The 16,688-nt window shown below is 44.4% G+C and overlaps 1 protein-coding gene across 1 annotated transcript in view; it reads left to right on the top strand.

Annotated features, from left to right (window-relative positions):
- The window catches only part of eys (EGF-like photoreceptor maintenance factor), a 199,570-nt gene that overhangs the window by 60,602 nt on the left and 122,280 nt on the right, over window positions 1–16,688 (top strand). Inside the window, exon 3 of the mRNA XM_078213594.1 lies at window positions 2,853–3,025. Within this exon, the coding sequence (XP_078069720.1) occupies window positions 2,853–3,025 (173 nt within the window). The remainder of the gene's footprint in view (window positions 1–2,852; window positions 3,026–16,688) is intronic.

The raw sequence follows: 16,688 nt of genomic DNA, 5'->3' as shown, positions 1-16,688 counted from the left end.
CGTGGGCCGAAGGGCCTGTTCTGCGCTGTAATGTTCTATGTTCTATGTTCTAATGTGAATTCAGCTCGACACTCAAAGAGAGAAGTTCGTTTGTGGTATGAATAACTTCACCAGACAAACAAAACTAGAGACAGAAATTATCTTGACAAGAGCATTAGATGTTGTTCAGGCTTTAGATAGTGCGAAAAAGTGCATTAGAGTTACAAAATGTGCAGCCAGGTGATGCCAACCAACTTTGGTGGGAAACATTGGGGAGTCATGGCGCTGGGTTGAGAGTGCTGAAAATCATGAACGAAAGAGCATTGAACAAGATAGGGATACAGAAAGTCAGGTCTGCAGACCAATAACTTAGAAGAATGCTACTGGTGAGAGAGAGAGAGAGAGCACCCCCAGGGGAGATGTAAATTTAAACATGTAACGTGTTTTATCTGTAATAGAGGGGGGCAGATAAGGACAAAATGCCGATCCAAACAAAGCCTACCAAGCGCCAACAGAACAAAACTACAACTCCGGTGCATAATTTAGAAAATGACTCAAAAAGAATTTGAAGTTGACAGACAATACTGTTAAAGTGAGCAAGTCAATTTTTACATTTGATTTTGGCTATGGTGAGCATAAGGAGTTTCACTTCAGGTATGATTCAAATGAGTCGCATCCTGGTTCTTTTTTTGCATGAAGAGGCCATAATTCCAAAAGATGTGCTGGTTAGGTGCATTGGTCATGTTAAATTCTCCCTCAGTGTACCCAGACAGGTGCCAGAGTGCGGCAACTAGGGGATTTTCTCAGTAACTTCATTGCAATGTTAATGTAAACCTACTTGTGACACTAATAAATAAACTTAAATTTAAGATTGCGATTTACAACTTGCCCAAAAAACCTGCGTGATTCTTTCCGGTTTTCTTGCTCATTCGGCACTTCGAATTTTTTCATAAAATTCCACCCTTAGAGTTTGTTTGGAAAGATCATGCCTGTGATCTGCACTAGAGCACCTTCGTAAACTGAAAAACTCCCCGCTGTTTTTCAGGACGAAACTACCTTGCCTGATGAAGCACCTGATGGGCCATTTGGCCCATTGAGCTTGCACCGACAACAATCCGACCCAGGTCCTATCCCTGCTAATTCCCCTGACACTAAGGGTCAATTTGACATGGCCAATCAACCGAACCTGCATATCTTTGGAATGTGGGAGGAAACCAGAGCACCTGGAGGAAACCCACGCAGACACGGAGAGAATGTGCAAACTCCACACAGTCACCCAAGGCCAGAATTGAACCAAGGTCCTGACGCTGTGAAACAGCAGTGCTAACCATTGTGCCACCATGTTGCCTGAAGTTAATGAACAAGTGAAAATTACATTTAGTAATTTCTTTGATATTGCAAAATCAAAAATGTTCATTTTAACTGCTTTCATCCTTTTCCTTTCTGTCTCTTGATCTCTCGCTCTCTGAATTTGACATGGCCATCTTTCTTTCCCTCTCTTTATTTCTCTTGCTGTCTTTCAATTGACAATCTCATTCACCTGATTTCCTCTTAGCCCTCCCTTGCCTTTTTTTTCATCTGAAATCTCATTGGTTAAGGGGATAGACTGTTGGCCCCATAGTTCATTAAGATTTCAGATTCTCCTTTGCCCTGGCTGCACTGTTATCTACTTCCACTTTTCCAAGTTACAACACCAAAATGTTTTCTATCTGAAGCAGGCAGGAACAGCCTGCTTCAGATATACTCTACCCCTGAAAAATCTGAGTAAATTTAGATGATCACAGAATGGGAGGGAAAGAATACTAACTTAACAAGCCTTAACTAATATTGCAGATCAAAGCTTTAAAATTACGACTGGTGATAACAGCAGTCAAAAAAACGGTGTCGAGCAGTCATAGTGGGTGGAATCTTCTGCCCTCATCATGGCGAGCTTGGAGGCTGGAAGAATCTGTAAATAGGTGGGGTGGTCATACAGCGGAATCTTCCAACCTCTGCCAGAATTAAGTTCTCGATGGAAAAGCACATGGTTGATCTTCCCAGCATGCTGCACATTGAAGCCTGTCAGTGTCCGATTAATGACTACTTAAGGACCTCATTCTGCCACTACTGGTCTTAATCTAGCTGCCTGTTGTCACACCCTGTGCATGGCAGCTAAAACTGCATAGCCAGCCTGTCACCTTTAGAATGGGGTTTGGGTGTGCGATTCATACTTGGGGCTTGATTTGAGAGACTGGACATCTGGACTGAGGAATCCATCCCCCACCCCACCCTTGCTGTCGACTCCCCTGCACCCTTCTCGCCACTATCCCACACCACCCCCGTGCCACCCCGCCCTCCACATTGCTTAGTTTTGATCTAGTTTGCTCCACGATCCTCAGACCTCAGTCACTGTTGTTCCAGCAGCAGCCACCACCTCCCAAATGGCACTACTGAGCACAAGAGCTGCTGACCACTGATTGCTTGCCAGCTCTTGTTCGACGAGACATTTGTCTCTGGGGTCTTCATTCCAGTGGAATGTCCAGTGGAGTGACATTGCCACTGCTGAATTGGCTTGTGGTTCATCGAGCCTTGCTGAAAAGTGGAAAGGTGGGTCTCTCATCAGATCTCCAGCTGGCAGGCGAGGCTCCGATGCCTCAACAAGATTCCACTCAGTTTTTTCTCTTTACATGTTCTCTCAACGTTCTTAACAAGTGCCTACATTTTAAGATTGGGGAAAGCGGGATCAGGATATTGAATTTGATAATCAACCATAATCAAAATGAATGGCAGAGCAGGCTCAAGGGGCTGAATGGCCGTCTCCTGCTTCTATTTTCTATGTTTCTAAGATCCTGATGCCTTTTCTGTCTTATTCATGACTTATTTTTGTCTTTCAGTGACACAGAGAGCTGGTTCTGTGAATGCCCCAGACTGTACAATGGAAAACTCTGCCAATTTTCTGGATGTGAGGGGAACCCATGTGGGCATGGTGCTACCTGCATGCTAAAAGCCAGTGGAGATCCCGTCTGCCTTTGTCCCTATGGAAGAACTGGCGTTCTCTGTGATGACGGTAATAAATGAACTGGCTATTTGGTAAACTTCTTTTAACACTCGAGTGGCTGAAACAGCAGTTTTGGAGGGGGTGGGTGGTTGTGTGGGAGGGGATGTGGAGGTGGGGATGAAATTATTTGTGCTCATTTTGTAGCGCTAATCAGCCTGATTAAGATTTAAGCCTTATTGGGGCCTTGGTGAGGAGAAGTGTGTATACTTCAACGCCAGGAGCATCCGGAATAAGGTGAGTGAGCTTGCAGCATGGGTTGGTACCTGGGATTTCGATGTTGTGGCCATCTCGGAGATATGGATAGAGCAGGGACAGGAATGGTTGTTGCAGGTTCCGGGGTTTAGATGTTTCAATAAGTGCAGGGAAGGTGGTAAAAGAGGGGGAGGTGTGGCATTGTTAGTCAAGGACAGTATTACGGTGGCAGAAAGGACATTTGATGAGGACTCATCTACTGAGGTAGTTTGGGCTGAGGTTAGAAACAGGAAAGGAGAGGTCACCCTGTTGGGAGTTTTTTATAGACCTCCGAAAAGTTCCAGAGATGTAGAGGAAAAGATTGCAAAGATGATTCTGGAAAGGAGCGAAAGTAACAGGGTAGTTGTACTGGGGGACTTTAACTTACAAATATTGACTGGAAAAGCTATAGTTCGAGTACTTTAGATGGGTCGGTTTTTGTCCAGTGTGTGCAGGAAGGCTTCCTGACGCAGTATGTAGATAGACCAACAAGAGGCGAGGCCACATTGGATTTGGTACTGGGTAATGAACCAGGCCAGGTGTTAGATTTGGAGGTAGGTGAACACTTTGGTGACAGTGACCACAATTCGATTACGTTTACTTTAGCAATGGAAAAGGACAGGTATATACCAAAGGGCAAGAGTTATAGCTGGGGGAAAGGAAATTATGATGCGATTAGGCGAGATTTAGCTGGCATAGGTTGGGGAAGGAAACTGCAGGGGATGGGCACAATTGTAATGTGGAACTTGTTCAAGGAACAGCTACTACGCGTCCTTGATAAATATGTACCTGTCAGGCAGGGAGGAAGCAGACGTGTGAGGGAACCGTGGTTTACTAAGGAGGTTGAATCTCTTGTGAAGAGGAAGAAGGAGACTTATGTTAAGATGAGACGTGAAGGCTCAGTTAGGGCGCTTGGGAGTTACAAGTTAGCCAGGAAGGACCTAAAGAAAGAGTTAAGAAGAGCCAAGGAGGGGACATGAGAAGTCTTTGGCAGGAATGTCTTGGAATCAAGGAATCAAAGTCTTGGATCAAGGAAAACCCTAAAGCTTTCTATAGGTATGTCAGGAGTAAAAGAATGACTAGGGTAAGATTAGGGCCAGTCAAGGACAGGAGTGGGAAGTTGTGCGTGGAGTCTGAAGAGATAGGAGAGGCACTAAATGAATATTTTTCGTTGGTATTCACACTGGAGAGGGACAGTGTTGTTGAGGGAAGTACTGAGATGCAGGCTGTTGGACTGGATGGGATTGATGTTCATAAGGAGGAGGTGTTAGCAATTCTGGAAAGGGTAAAAATAGATAAGTCCCCTGGGCCGGATGGGATTTATCCTAGGATTCTCTGAGAGGAGATTGCAGAGCCTTTGGCTTTGATCTTTGGGTCGTCATTGTCTACAGGAACAGTGCCAGAAGACTGGAGGATTGCAAATGTTGTCCCCTTGTTCAAGAAGGGGAGTAGGGACAACCCTGGGAATTATAGACCGGTGAGCCTTACTTCTGTTGTGGGCAAAGTATTGGAAAGGATTATAAGAGATAGGATTTATAATCACCTAGAAAGGAATAATTTGATTAGGGATAGTCAGCACGGTTTTGTGAAGGGTCGGTCGTGCCTCACAAACCTTATTGAGTTCTTTGAGAAGGTGACCAAAGAGGTGGATGAGGGTAAAGCGGTTGATGTGGTGTATATGGATTTCAGCAAAGCGTTTGATAAGGTTCCCCATGGTAAGCTTTTGCAGAAAATACGGACACATGGGATTGAGGGTGATTTAGTGGTTTGGATCAGGAATTGGCTTGCTGTAAGAAAACAGAGGGTGGTGGTTGATGGGAAATATTCATCCTGGAGTTCAGTTACTAGTGGTGTACCGCAAGGATCTGTTTTGGGGCCACTGCTGTTTGTCATTTTTATTAATGACTTGGATGAGGGCGTGGAAGGATGGATTAGTAAATTTGCGGATGACACTAAAGTCGGTGGAGTTGTAAACAGTGCGGAGGGAAGTGGCAGGTTACAGAGGGACATAGATAAGCTGCAGAGCTGGGCTGAGAGGTGGCAAATGGAGTTTAATGCGGAAAAGTGTGAGGTGATTCACTTTGGAAGGAGTAACAGGAATACAGAGTACTGGGCTAATGGTAAGATACTTGGTCGTTTGGATGAACAGAGGGATCTGGGTGTCCATGTGCATAGATCCCTGAAAGTTGGCACCCAGGTTGATAGGGTTGTTAAGAAGGCGTACGGTGTGTTAGCTTTTATTGGTAGAGGGATTGAGTTTCGGAGCCAGGAGGTCATGCTGCAACTGTACAAAACTCTGGTGCGGCCGCATTTGGAGTATTGCGTACAGTTCTGGTCGCCGCATTATAGGAAAGATGTGGAAGTGTTGGAGAGGGTGCAGAGGAAATTTACCAGGATGTTGCCTGGTATGGTTGGAAAATCGTATGAGGAGAGGCTGAGGGGCTTGAGGTTGTTTTCGTTAGAGAGAAGAAGGTTAAGAGGTGACTTAATAGAGGCATACAAGATGATCAGAGGATTAGATAGGGTGGATAGTGAGAGCCTTTTTCCTCGGATGGTGTTGGCTAGCACGAGGGGACATAGCTTTAAATTGAGGGGTGAGAGATTATAGGACAGATGTTAGAGGTAGGTTCTTTACTCAGAGAGTAGTAAGGGCGTGGAATGCCCTGCCTGCAGCAGTGGTGGACTCGTCAACGTTGAGAGCGTTCAAGTGGTTATTGGATAAACATATGGATGATATTGGAATAGTGTAGATTAGAGGGGCTTTAGATTGGTACCACTGGTCGGCGCAACATTGAGGGCCGAAGGGCCTGTACTGCGCTGTAATGTTCTATGAGAGGAAATTTACCTGAACAATCAGCCCTTGCTTTATGTATATTTCTGAGCATCATGTTTAGTACCACGGACAGGATGGGGGTTAGATTTAAACAGCCCTGATTTCACCCCTCACGCCAACCATAAACAGATTTATTCCTTAATTTTAATTTCCCTCTTTGTAAGTGGTGGCATATTTTCCCCAACCGATAAGTTTCAAGTGATCCAATCCTCTTTATTAACCCCACAGCAAACTCAAGATTGGGTAAAATTAAAGGGTTAATTTAATTACTCACTATACAATAGAAATTATTGTTCCACATGAGTCCAGAATCGAAATTTCGGTGGTGTATTGTTGCAGGGAGGTGAGCAGGCTGAAGCTGATGTGGGGTAATCCAGATTAATTAGTTTTGTAGTTCAGATGTTCCAGTAGAAACGTTATAGATTGGGCCAGGCAATCTAAACTTGGACAGAGCCCTGCTTCTGCTTGATGGAAAATGGCAGACTGACTCTTTTAGCTTCACATGGCAATATTACAGATGGGGTGAGGGGGGTGATATGACATAACTCCTATTTCTTTCCCTTGGTTTGGACAGAGGATATATATTCCTGGTTTAGCTGAGAATGCTAATGTTTCCTCCGTTAATAGGTTTACCAGAAGCTTCAGGTTCCTTTTGTCTTTGCAGATGGATCATCTTCATTGGCCAGGGCTTTATCTCAGAAATGTAAAGAGACCTTTGTGCATTTCCTTGGAATGTGATTTCTACAGTCAATGGGGACATTAGCACCTCCTTAGAGATAACAAAATTGCTGTTGTTTTCAGAAAGTTAGAAATTCCTTTTGTGTGAGTCTTGGCCAGTCATAGCTTCAGTCAGTGTAAAGCCTTTGTCCTTGTTGTATTTTTTGAAGAAATATAATTTAAATTTAAAGAAATATAATATAAATATAATTTTATAAAGTAGCCAGGATGATATATCTATATTATATATATTCATTTCATGGCTTCTTGGCACGACATTTGGAAGAATCTCCATTGGAGAGGGTGCAGAACAGATTTGCCAGAAGAGTAGCAAGGATGATGGATTTTAAAGACTGGAGAAGTTGGGGATTGTTCTGCCAGAAGTTTGTGTGATCAAGGAGAGATGGTAAAATTATGAATATATAGGGAAAAATTCAATTGCCAGTGTTTCCAGATACCATCTTTAACATTTAAAATGATTAAGTAAATAAAGAAAAAAATGTGTACAAGAGGGTCAGTAAGTAGAGGACATAAGGTGAAGCTGATTTTCTAAAGAACTATGATGGTTTTGACACAGCAAATTGTTAAGATCTAGGATATTATTCCTGAAAGGGTGATGGAAGCAGATTCAATAGTAATTTTCAGAAAAAAAACTCAGGCTATGAAGAAGCGAAGCGGAATGTTACCAATTGCATACATTACTCAAAGAGTGAGTACAGCTATGATGGGTAAAATGGCCTCATTCTGAGCAATTCACTCCACTGCTTTGGCCAGGGAGATCCAAAATCCTAAGGCATTTTATACACATATCAAGAGCAAGAGGGTAGCCAAGGAAAAGGTTTGGTCCACTCAAGGATAGTGGAGGGAATCTATGCATGGAACCAGAGAAAATGGGCGAGATACTAAATTAATACTTTGCTTCAGTATTCACCAAAAAGGCGGCACGGTAGCACAGTGGTTAGCACTGCTGCTTCACAGCTCCAGGGTCCCGGGTTCGATTCCCGGCTCGGGTCACTGTCTGTGTGGAGTTTGCACATTCTCCTCGTGTCTGCGTGGGTTTCCTCCGGGTGCTCCGGTTTCCTCCCACAGTCCAAAGATGTGCGGGTTAGGTTGATTGGCCAGGTTAAAAATTGCCCTTTAGAGTCCTGAGATGCATAGGTTAGAGGGATTAGCGGGTAAATATGTGGGGGTAGGGCCTGGGTGGGATTGTGGTCGGTGCAGACTCGATGGGCCGAATGGCCTCCTTCTGCACTGTAGGGTTTCTATGATTTCTATTATTTCTATGAAAAAGAGAGACTTGAGGAGTCTAGGGTAGGGTGTGTAGATATTCCAGGCCATGTCGATATCAAAAAGGAGGAGGTATTGGGTGTCAAGTTCCCAGGGCCTGATGGGATCTACCCCAGAATACTGAGGGAAGCAAGGATGGAAATTGCTGGGGCCTTGACAGAAATCTTTGTATCCTCATTGGCTCCAGGTGAAAGTCCAGAGGACTGGAGGATAGCCAAAGTTGTTCCATTGTTTAAGAAGGGTAGTAGGGATAATCCAGGAAGTTGTAGGCATGGAAAGGCTCACTGGAGCCTTTCGTCACTGGTTGGGAAATTATTGAAAAAGATTCTTAGGGACAGGATTTATTCACATTTGGAAACAAATGGACTTATTAGCGATAGATAGCATAGTTTTGTGAAGGGGAGGTCATGCCTCACTAACTTGATTGCGGTTTTCAAGGAAGTGACGAAGATGATAGATGAGGGAGAGGCAGTGGATGTTGCATATATGGACTTAAGTAAAGCCTTTGACAAGGTACCTCATAGTAGACTGGTACGAAAGATGAAGTCACAAGGGATCAGAGAGGAGTGGTAAGATGGATACAGAACTGGCTTGGCCATAGAAGACAGAGGGTAGCAGGAGAGGGGTGCTTTTTTGAGTGAAAGGCTGTGACTAGAGGTGTTCATGATGTGCAGATGCTGGCGTTGGACTGGGGTAAACACAGTAAGACGTCTAACAACACCAGGTTAAAGTCCAACAGGTTTACCTGTTGGACTTTAACCTGGTGTTGTTAGACTTCTTACTAGCGGTGTTCCACAGGGATCAGTTCTGGGACCTTTGTTGTTCGTAGTATATACAAATGAATTGGAGGAAAATGTAGCTGGTCTGATTAGTAAGTTCACAGCTGACACAAAAATTGGTGGAGTTGTGGATAGTGAAGAGGATTGTCACAGGATACAGCAAGATAGAAACCTGGTTGGAGACTTGGGCAGAGAAATGGCAGATGGAGTTTAATCTGGACAAGTGTGAGATAATGCATTTGAGAAGGTCCAATGTATGTAGCAATTATGCAGTAAATGGTCGAACTCTTAGCAGTATTGACAGGCAGAGAGATCTGGGCGGATATGTCCACCGATCACTGAAAGTGGCAACGCAGGTGGATAAAGTAGTCAAGAAGGCATACGGCATGCATGCCTTCATCGGTTGGGGCATTGAGTATAAAAATTGGCAGGTCATGCTGCAGCTGTACAGAACCTTAGTTAGGCCTCATTTAGAATATTGTGTACAATTCTGGTCGCCACACTCCCAGAAGGGTGTGGATGCTTTGGAGAGGGTACAGAAGAGGTTTACCGGGATGTTGCCTGGTCTGGAGGGTATTAGCTATGAGGAGAAGTTGGATAAACTTGGTTTGTTCTCACTGGAACGACGGAGGTTGAGGGATGACCTGATAGAGGTTTCCAAGATTGAGTGGCATGGAGAGAATGTATCGTCAGAAACGCTCTTTCCTCGGGTAGAAAAGTCAGGTACTAGGGGAAATAGGTTTAAGGTGCGTGGGGGAAAGTTTAGAGATGTGCAAGGCAAGTTTTTTACACAGAGAGTGGTGAATGTTTGGAATGCCTTGCCCGGGGAGGTGGTGGCAGCAGGTACGATTGCAGCATTTAATGGGCAACTAGACGAATACATGAATAGGATGGGAATGGAAGGATACGGACTCCGTAAATGCATACAGTTTTAGTTTAGGCAGGCATCATGATCGGCTCAGGCTTGGGGGGCCGAAGTGCCCGTTCCTGTGCTGTACTTTTCTTTGTTCTTTGAGATGTTATTTTAGCATCTTGAACAGGGTGTAAAAAGTGTCATCTTATGAACTGAGATATGTTCAAGTTACATGACAAGCCTGGGTACCACATCTAATAAGCATTAATAAGAAAATACTCATTGCTAAAGATTAATGATCTATTCCAGTGCACTGCCTATTTCTGCTTTTATTTGTCTGAATCTCGTCAGATTGGCATTGTTGTAGGGAAAAATCCCTTGTACCAGTGCATTCAAAGAAGTCGAGTCGCAAGGCAACGTTCAAAGTGTTTTTCTTTATTGTACAATTACTGGGAACCCAGGGAGAACCAACGTAACCAGCTCCGAAACAGTGGCTTGGCCACGTTGATCTTCATCCTTTCACATCAGCTCTGGATCTTTATAGGGATCCAAATTCGAGCAGGAACATTTGATTATGCATTTTTACAATATGTATAAAGTGGTCTGTCGGGTCAGGAAGTTCTCTGGGAGGCTTGTCAATTTGCATTTGTATGGTGTGTGTTTGTGTTAATGGGACTACCTGTTCTTGCCCCGGTGTTTTAATGTGTTTCCCATTATCCCCTCTATGTGTCCCCGTATCTGAATTGACCTCATTGTTTTGTGTCTGTGTTCCCTGCTTGCGAGATTAGGTGTTAATGTCATTTTGTCCTGCTGTGTGTAGGGAGATTTAATCTAATCTTTTATTCCTTTTACCCTAGTTTGTTAAGTTTCTTTGCCTGCCTTGGCCATTTTATTCCTGTAATATTTTATTGATAGTCTGGTTATGCCATATAGCCCACTCTCAGTCTTGACTCGCAGATATCCCGACCTTCCTTGGCCAAAGGCCGGGTTAAAATGCAGCTTCGCGCTGTTGCTGGGCAGAATAAGGATCTTTCGTTGGCTTTGAAATTTAAAGGTCTCTCAGCTGTGCAGAGGGGGTTTGAACGAATATCCATCTGGGTGATCCCCTCTGCATTGTAGGCACGTTATGAATGGTGCCAATATGGCTTTTGGAAAATTGCCTACTTCAGTATCAAAGATCCAGCTCATAAATGCCTAAATGAAAGGCCTTGGGGTCATCAGGAATTTCCAGTTTGCATCTGCATAAAATACATAGACACAGTCTGACTTTTCAAGATGTGCCACATTAGGTTTAATGGACAAATTGCAACAGATTTGATTTTAACTGTTTATTCCTTGGTCACATTCTCTCAAAGAGAAAGCTGAGGAATGGCCTGATGAATCTATCAGAGAGAGATTGAATAGGTTGGGATTTTATTCCCTGGAGCGTAGAAGATTGAGGGGAGATTTGATAGAGGTGTATAAGATTTTGATGGGTATAGATAGAGTGAATGCAAGCAGGCTTTTTCCACTGAGGCTAGGGGAGAAAAAAACCAGAGGGCATGGGTTAAGGGTGAAAGGAGAAAAGTTTAAAGGGAATATTAGGGGGGGCTTCTTCACGCAGAGAGTGGTGGGAGTGTGGAATGAGCTGCCGGATAAAGTGGTAAATGCGGGGTCACTTTTAACATTTAAGAAAAACTTGGACGGGTTCATGGATGAGAGGGGTGTGGAGGGATATGGTCCAAGTGCAGGTCAGTGGGACTAGGCATAAAATGGTTCAGCACAGACAAGAAGGGCCAAAAGGCCTGTTTCTGAGCTGTAATTTTCTATGGTTCTATGGTTCTAAGGTCTTTTTTTAACTCATTCTTGGGTTGTGGATATCGCAGGCTAGGCCAGCTTTTATTTCCCATCCCTAATTGCCCTTGAGAAGGTGGTGGTGAGCTGTTTTCTTGAACCACTTTCTTTTTCCCAGACTGGAAGAGTCAATTACTCGGGGCATAGGTTTAAGGTGCGAGGGACAAGGTGTAAAGGAGATGTACGAGGCAAATTTTTTACACAGAGGGTGGGGGTGCCTGAAACTTACTGCCAGGGGAGGTAGTGGAAGCAGAAACGATAGTGACTTTTAAGGAGCGTCCGGGCAAATACATGAATAGGATGGGAATGGAGGGATATGGTCCCCGGAAGAGTAGGGGGTTTTAGTTCAGATGGGCAGCATGGTTGGTGCAGGCTTGGAGGGCCGAAGGGCCTGTTCCTGTGCTGTAATTTTTTTTTTGTTCTTTTTTTAACTGCAGTCTCTGAGGTGTAGGTGTAGGTATACCCACAGTGCTATTAGGGAGAGAGTTCCAGGCTTCTGACCCAGTGACAGTGAAGGAACAGCAATGTATTTCCATGTTAGGATCATGGGTGACTTAAAGACAAACTTGCATGTAGTGGTTTTCTTGTGTGTCTGCTGCCCTTGTCCCTCTAGATGGTAGTGGTCTTGGAAGGTGCTGTCAGAGGAGCCTCGGTGAGCTGGTGGTCTAGTGACACAAGGCCACTGCCTCCCCTTTAAGCTTAGGGAAGGATTTGATAGAGTCAATGTAGAGAAAATGTTCCCTTACCAAAGGAACATAAATATAACATAAAGCCCATTGGGAATTCCGGAAAAACGTCTTAAGCCAGAGCGGTTGAAATGTGAAACTTCCTACCAAAAGGAGCAGCTGAACTGTATAACATCGATGCATTCAAGGGGTAGCTGTATAAATAAGCACACAATGGAGACAGAAATTAAATAGATAGATAGATACCCTACAGTGCAGAAAGAGGCCCTTCGGCCCATCGAGTCTGCACCGACCACAATCCCACCCAGGCCCTATCCCCATAATATGCTTGTAGTAGTATAGCGCTTTAAAGGGCTGGAGGTGTGCATTTCCCGAGAGCCACATGACCAGTGAAGACCCTATGAATTGTCCTGGCGAGAAGCTGAGCCAATCAGCAGGAGGGTGCATAGCACTGGTCGAGGAGGGCCACATCGAGTCACCCCTCGATCTATTGCAGTGCAGAGAGGCTAAGATAAAGAGGGTTGGGAGGATGCTCCTGAGCAGGATAAACACTGAAATGAACCAGTTGTGATGAATGCTCAGTTCCTGTGCTGTAATACGCAATATTTAATTATATATAACTTCAGTTTTATGAAAGAAAACAGGAATACTTGCGAAATTCCAGATAGAACGAGGGAAGAGATGGAAGTTTTCTCTCTTCACACGTTTAAATGAATTTACATGGCACAATGAAAAAAACCCATCCTCTCTTTCCATGTTAAAGAAAATTACTGCAATGCTGGAATTTGAAACAAAACCACAAAATGCTGGAAATTCTCAGTAGGTCTGACAGCATCTGCGTCGAGAGAATATAGAGCTAATGTTTCAAGTCAGGATGAATCTTCTACCTTTGTGGGAGGGGGTGGAGAGGAATGCTGGATAGAGAGCCAGCGATAGGTGGAGGCAAGGGTCATCAATACATTGACCTTTGCCCTATCAGCCTCCCCTCCAATCCTGCCTCTTCAGCTTTGAGTTACTTTCCAAGTTCAACTTGCGCTTCAAAAATAAATCGTATCAGATTTTGATTCTATCTCTCTCTCTCTCTCAGGTAAATAATCAATTCGTTTCAAGATTTGACAAGTGATATTCAGAAGGATAAAAATAGGTTGGTACAGTGCAGCGAATGGAATTGGATTAGCTCACAGACTGAGGGAGTTGTATGTAGTAATAGGCATATAATGAAGCATTTAGAAAGCTAATACAATGCTGGATGAGTAACTGATGGCATAGTTAGATAACAAAATCACAATAAGGTTTACAAATATCATTGTCAAAGAAAGGGTTGGCCTGACTTTAAAGTGGGGCTGCTTTCTGTTTCCTGCACTGATTACCTTTTAGTATCACTACCAATACCTTGAAGTGACTTCTCTGATAGTGCTGATGAACAGAAAATACTGGCATGGATAACGCATGTTAAAATCGGCTTCGTATAGGCATGAAAATATAAAATGAAGCCCCTTTTGGATACCATTCTAAAATATATGTTGTCATTCTGCAATATGTTGATCAGCTCCCCTTTTCTGACTAAGTAAATAAGAGTTACTCAAACCCTAAAGTTAAGTGAGATGTTTCTCAGCTGACAGTGGAGAGATTACTTCACTGCTGGACTTAGAGTCATAGGATGGGATTTTTCCACCCTGTTGCGCCGGTCGAGTAGTGTACTGGGGCGGGAAATATGAGTGAGAGGCGAAAAACCAGATTCATGCCTGATTTCTCATCTTTCACGATATTGCCAGCCCTGTTCTGCCAGCAAAATCAGCCTCTGTGAAGCTGATTTTAATATTAATGACAAGATTTGTATGGGGGGCAGATGTGATGGCTTCACTGGTGGGACTGGAAGCCATTGAAGCCTCACCAACTAGTCGGGGCAGGGCCAGGCAGTGTCCATGGGGCAGTGCCAGGCTGGCACCCTATTAGTGCCAGCCGTGCAACTTGGAGCTGCCCACCAAGCATCCTAGCAATGTCCACTGGGCACCCTGACATTTAGAAACCATAGAAACCATAGAAAATTACAGCTCAGAAACAGGCCTTTTGGCCCTTCTTGTCTGTGCCGAACCATTTTTTGCTTAGTCCCACTGACCTGCACTTGGACCATATCCCTCCACACCCCTCTCATCCATGAACCCGTCCAAGTTTTTCTTAAATGTTAAAATTTACCACTATCCGGCAGCTCATTCCACACTCCCACCACTCTCTGCGTGAAGAAGCCCCCCCTAATATTCCCTTTAAACTTTTCTCCTTTCACCCTTAACCCATGCCCTCTGGTTATAGAAACCATAGAAAATTGTTTCCCACCAGGTACCAAGCAATGCCAAAGGGGTGGGGCCTGACAGGGGCTGGGCCTGAGAGGGGCGGTGCCTGCTGGGTGCGGAGCCTGCCACGGGAGGTGTGGTGACGGTCCACTGAAGAATAGGGCAAGGGGGATCTCTGCATCGGAGAGTGGGGTCTGGTCAGAGGTGGGGGCCAGCAATTGGGGTCCAGACATCAGGGGGTGTGGCAATCGGTGTATGGCAATCGGGGCGGGGCCAGCTATCAGGGTTTCAGGCTGACAACTGGGGAGAGTCTGTGGGCGTTGGTTGGGGATAATCTCGATGGGGGAGGGGTTGATGGATCTCCTTACTGGTGGGAATCATGTTACAGCCTCTGTATTTATTTCTGCAAATTACCACTACTTACCTCGCTGAAAAAATCGGTGAGAAAACCTCCCGTTTTCTAGCCCATTCGACACTTAGAATTTTTCTGAGAAAGTTTCGCCCAGACACAGAGGTCTACAACACAGATAAAGGCCCTTCGGCCCATCGAGTCTGTGCCAGTCAAAGACAAACCACCCAACAAACCTATTTTCCAGCACTTGGCCCATAATCTTGTATGTGTTGTAGGGAAAAATCCCTTGTACCAGTGCATTCAAGGAAGTCGAGTCGCAAGGCAAGGTTCAAAGCGTTTTTCTTTATTGTACAATTACTGGGAACCCAGGGAGACCCCCGTAGCCAGCTTAGAAACAGTGGCTTGGCCACGTTGATCTCAATAGTTATACATTTGCTCTGGATATTTATAGGAATCCAAGTTCGAGCGGGAACATTTGCTCATACATTTTTACAATACTTATAAAGTGGCCTGTCTGGTCAGGAAGTTCCCTGAGAGACTTGTCAATTTGCATCTGTATGGTGTGTGTCCGTGTTGATGGGACTACCTGTTCTTGCCCCGGTGTTTTAATGTGTTTCCCATTATCCTCTCGATGTGTCCCCTTATCTAAATCGACCTCTACTGTTTTGTGTCTGTATTCTATGCTTGCGAGATTAGGTGTTAATGTCATTTTGTCCTGCTGTGTGTAGGGAGATTTAATCTAATCTTTTATTCTTTTTATCCTAGTTTATTAAGTTTCTTTGCCTGCCTTGGCCATTTTATTCCTGTAATATTTTATTGACAGTCCGGTTATGCCATATAACCCACTCCAGGTCTTGACTCGCAGATATCCCGATCTTCTGGCCAAAGGCCAGTTTAAAATGCAGCTTCGTGCTGTTGCTGGGCAGAATAAGGATCTTTTGTCGGCTTTGAAATTAAAGGTGTCTCAGCTGTGCAGAGGGGGATTTAAACGAATGTCCATTCGGGTGTTCCCCTCTGCATTGTGGGCATGTTATGAATGGTCCCAATCAGTCCAATAAATGAATACGTTTAATGAGGTGAATATTGATGAGATAATAAAAATATGGCTTTTGGAAAATGGCCTACTTCAGTCCCTCCTCTCGTCCAAGGGGTCCCATTCATGGCTGACCCCCCATGGACGATCTTCAGAGGTACAGTGACTTGTACAGATGTCGTCCTTGCCGTTGTTCCTCTTCCTCTGTTGTGTGGTTAAATTCTTGCATCTGGATACTGGCAGTGGGTAGCATTCTTGATGCAATATTTGCACATATCACTTTAATACAGGTTAGGCCCAGACAGAGTGTGAACAGGATGGTTACTACTAAAATTAATCCCTTCATAATGTATGCTCCCCAAACTGTGTTAAACAGCCACCCTAACCACCCATCAGTCCCTGTAAATCCCTGTTTAAAGCTATCCAATTGCTTTTGTATCCCGGACATGGCTGCTGTTATGTTTAATGTCTCGTTGTGTACATATGTGATGCATTTTCCTTTGATGATGGTGCATACCCCTCCTTGTCTGGCTAGCTGATAGTCTACTGCATATCTCGTTTGCTGTGTGTATACTCTGAGTTCTGCGAGTTCTTGGTCAATTGCACCCAGTGCTTGTAGGGTGTTGTTTCCTAAGATGGTAAGTCCACATATGAAGAAATTCCTATTACTGGCACTGATCACCCCTGCGGCGCCCTCTAGGGATAGTGTCCCCAGAAATCCATACCCCAAAGAAGATCCTAATGTGACAGGGGCCTGCCAGTCGGCGCAGAATTCTG

The sequence above is a fragment of the Mustelus asterias genome, chromosome 5 (genome assembly GCF_964213995.1).
Source record: "Mustelus asterias chromosome 5, sMusAst1.hap1.1, whole genome shotgun sequence".
NCBI classification, from domain to species: domain Eukaryota; kingdom Metazoa; phylum Chordata; class Chondrichthyes; order Carcharhiniformes; family Triakidae; genus Mustelus; species Mustelus asterias.
This window is presented reverse-complemented; position numbering and strand designations above follow the sequence as displayed.